We start from the raw sequence: 3,379 nt of genomic DNA, 5'->3' as shown, positions 1-3,379 counted from the left end.
AAAATATGGTTTTACGTAGAAGCATATTGCTGCCACTTGAACAAAATTTTAAATCGTAAAATGTGAGTGTGTGGAAAAAAGACAGTATCTCATCATGTAACAAAACGTTTTTCGGTTATTACCATACTGTTACATATTTTTCAAATCATAACAAAACATTATCAATGTATAACAATATAAAAAAATTGCAATAATGATTTTGGCATGAACAGACCTCCGTAGTATGCATGCTATTTTAAACATATTGTTTCTCCTATGGGCAGAGGTGAATATTTGTGGTGATTATATGTTTCTGTACTGATTCTGACCCTGTTCCTGATGGAAGCATCCTTGTGAGAGACATTTCCCTTCTCTGGTCTGAGATAATTACCTTATTTAACGAGGGGAATGAAAGTTAGAGTCAGGACACCTTTAGGATGTAAAATAAACTAATGCTTTCTGCTCGTTGACCTTCCTTCTATGGGTCCCATCCAGACTGTAGGTTCAATGCACCCCATCAGAGSCCTGGATGGTTTTCCCTCTGCGATGAAGGGTTCTTCAGCAGGAAAAGTAATTCCAGCGTCCTCATGGATGTTTTCATTGTGTTGGAGAGCTTCCCTTAATGACGCCCATTGTCACAGCTCTGCAACCGCCTCTTTATGTTCCTATGGTAACCAGTGGGAGCGAACGTGTCGGGGAGACGGGAGTGTTTGTGTGTGTTCATTACGCCTCTGTGGCTTCTTCTTTCCATAATGAATCAATTATCGCAGATGTGGGGCGAGCTCATCTGAATAATCACACCCTAAATAACCAAACCGCCCTTAACTCTCAATGTGACTTCACTGAGGATGCTCCCGACTGTGTGACAAGTGTGTCTGTGTGTGTGTGTGTGACGGGACATCCATCTGACATCAGTTGTCTTCCAATCTGCACCCCGCATGCCAAACTCGGCCTCTGCGACACCTTCAGCTGCACATCCTGAAGCTGAGGAAGGGTTTTACTGCCCCCTGCTGGACGCTTCCTGTTCACGTTTAACCATCAACACAAACACTAATAAGGGCCTAAACTCCACAATCTCACAATGTTTACAAAAACACATTTATTATACATTTTCAAGCAGCTTGAATGGACTGACTTTTGAGAGGAAACGGGAGTACAGGAGGTACCAGGAGAACACAGATGCATCTGAAAAAACAAACAAACAAAACAAAACAAAAAACAGAAAGTCTGGAGAAAACTGTTACAGTGTCAAAAATTGTGCTCCACATTTGACTCATCACACATGAGAAAATACAGGTAGCTATTTAAGCACCCAGGGAGCAGTAAGTCTTGCTCAAGGACACCACAACATGTGGACATGGTGGGGAATTGAACCTGTGCATTTCTGGTCCCAAGTCAGCTGCTCTACCACTGCACCACAGCCTTTTGTTTTTAATAGAACAAAAATACTGCTGCATGTATTATAACTACAGAACCTGTTTGTTTCCCCTTGGGATCTATAAAGTATTTTTAAATTTGACAATATATAAATAAAATAAAATTGTTGTGGCTAAGAGAATTTATTTATTTTTATTATTCAATGTCACCGGACGGGCACTAATAACTAATCACAGGTTTACAAAAATTAAAGGAAAAGGGTTTATTATTGAGCAATAGAGCCTTCCTGTAGCTAACGGTAAAACTACGTCTATTTATTTTTACCTTTAGCCTTTACTTTTTTTGGTAAAAGTTTGGACATAGAGTCCTCCACCAGCATACAGAACAGGTGACCGGACTCCGAGGGTCCGATGACTTTAATCTGAGAGTCTTCGAACATGTACAGAACATCTCTGCAAACAGAGTTCGCCTCGTTGCAGATTAAAGTCAGAGTGTGTTCTGTGAGCGACGTGTCATAAAAGATCTCATGAACTCTAAGAAACGACGCCCAGTACTCCATCAGCGTCTCAATGTTGTCCAGTGCTGTCCTCAGGTACCTGGAGCCCGACTTGGATTTCTCCGTCACTGAGATCTTCAGCAGACCGGTTCCTTCCATGACCTCGATGGACATGTTTACATCTTTCACACAGCCCTCCAGTTCCTTTTCGTGGAACTTTCTGATGTACTCGAAGGTAAACAAGTCGACCCAAGTATCTTCCACGACCCCTGGACTCGGATCTTTGACACCTTCTGTTGACGTGTCTCCAAGTTTAGTCTGAGAGAAATTTGTGCCGGTTGCTGAGCTGCTGAGGTCCAAAGGATTCTCTGCCGAGACCCTTTTTGAAAAACTACCACTTCTTTGATGCTTTGTTGATTTCTCCTGGACAGAGTCAAGCTCCGGGCCCGACAGACCCACAGTCTCTGGCTTCGACTCCTCTCCAGTCACGTGTCTGCGGCGCTCACCGGCTAAACTCTGATTTGAGACGTTCTGCTTCAARAAAGCCTTTTGGGTTTCTGACTTTGAGGCGAAGTCCTGGTCCCGACTGGAGTTCTGCTGTACCTTTGATGAGCTCGAAGGTTTCTGCTTAGCTTTAGTACCAGAGAACCCTTCAGCACCAACAACCTCAGGATGAAAAGYTCTCCTCAGATTAGAACTGGAGTCTTTGGGTTTGACAGCTGCAGTTTGGAYGGGGGGCTCAAGATCTTTGGCCCTGCGGATGAGGTCCTCCCTCAGGGCCTTGATGGCAGATAAAGGACCCTCGATGAGGACTTCCCTCTGTTTGGGTGAAGACAGGAACCGTACGGATCGATGAGCTGAACGCAGACTCTTGATCAGGTTCGTCTGATCGCTGCCGAACACCGAGAGGTCCAGTGTGGCGCTGGAGACGTAGAGATACACCTGCAGCACAGGAACATGGTTCAATCAGCATCTAAAACGTACTTWAAAAAAATGAATAAATTATGGTTTCATACCAAACTTACATCTGTGGTGAAGGGAAAGACAGTGAGCGAGTAGTCTTCAGGAAACTCGTGGTCTTTCATGACCTGTTCCTTTCTCACCACCCTGCCAGCGTCTGCCAAGAGTTTCAACCATTATCCCTCACAAACTAACAAAATAGAAACTTTCTACAATAAACATCACTTATATTTGCTCCCCTCCAATGCAGCACCATGTAGAAGTGGTTCCCATTGGTTACAACAGAAGACATTTTATACATCTTCTAATAAAAATAAAAGGCATCATTGTGAGAACATTTTTTTAGGATTTGTGAATCTTTGTTTTAAGCCAAAATAATAGTTAAATCCTCCACTTCCTCTGAAAAAGTTTTTTTTTCTTAATAGAAGCAAGATTTAGATTATGTGGCATCTGGTTTGTTTGGAAAGAAACTACATTTGAATTTAAAATAAAATGTACATTTATATATTCAGTTTAGGTAAAGAAGGGTTTATATTAAGATAAAAGTAGGTTGGTTTTCAGCAAAAA

At 42.3% G+C, this 3,379-nt stretch overlaps 1 protein-coding gene across 1 annotated transcript in view; it reads right to left on the bottom strand.

Annotated features, from left to right (window-relative positions):
• Window positions 1-1,055: 1,055 nt before the first annotated feature.
• The window catches only part of LOC106519136 (RNA binding motif protein 43), a 4,627-nt gene continuing 2,303 nt past the window's right edge, over window positions 1,056-3,379 (bottom strand). The window contains exons 2-3 of the mRNA XM_014010677.1: window positions 2,878-2,969; window positions 1,056-2,794 (exon numbers count right to left, since the gene is read on the bottom strand). Coding sequence (XP_013866131.1) covers window positions 1,667-2,794; window positions 2,878-2,969 — 1,220 coding nt within the window. The 3' untranslated portion in view covers window positions 1,056-1,666. The remainder of the gene's footprint in view (window positions 2,795-2,877; window positions 2,970-3,379) is intronic.

This window comes from Austrofundulus limnaeus, unplaced genomic scaffold (assembly GCF_001266775.1).
Source record: "Austrofundulus limnaeus strain Quisiro unplaced genomic scaffold, Austrofundulus_limnaeus-1.0 Scaffold72, whole genome shotgun sequence".
NCBI lineage: Eukaryota > Metazoa > Chordata > Actinopteri > Cyprinodontiformes > Rivulidae > Austrofundulus > Austrofundulus limnaeus.
This window is presented reverse-complemented; position numbering and strand designations above follow the sequence as displayed.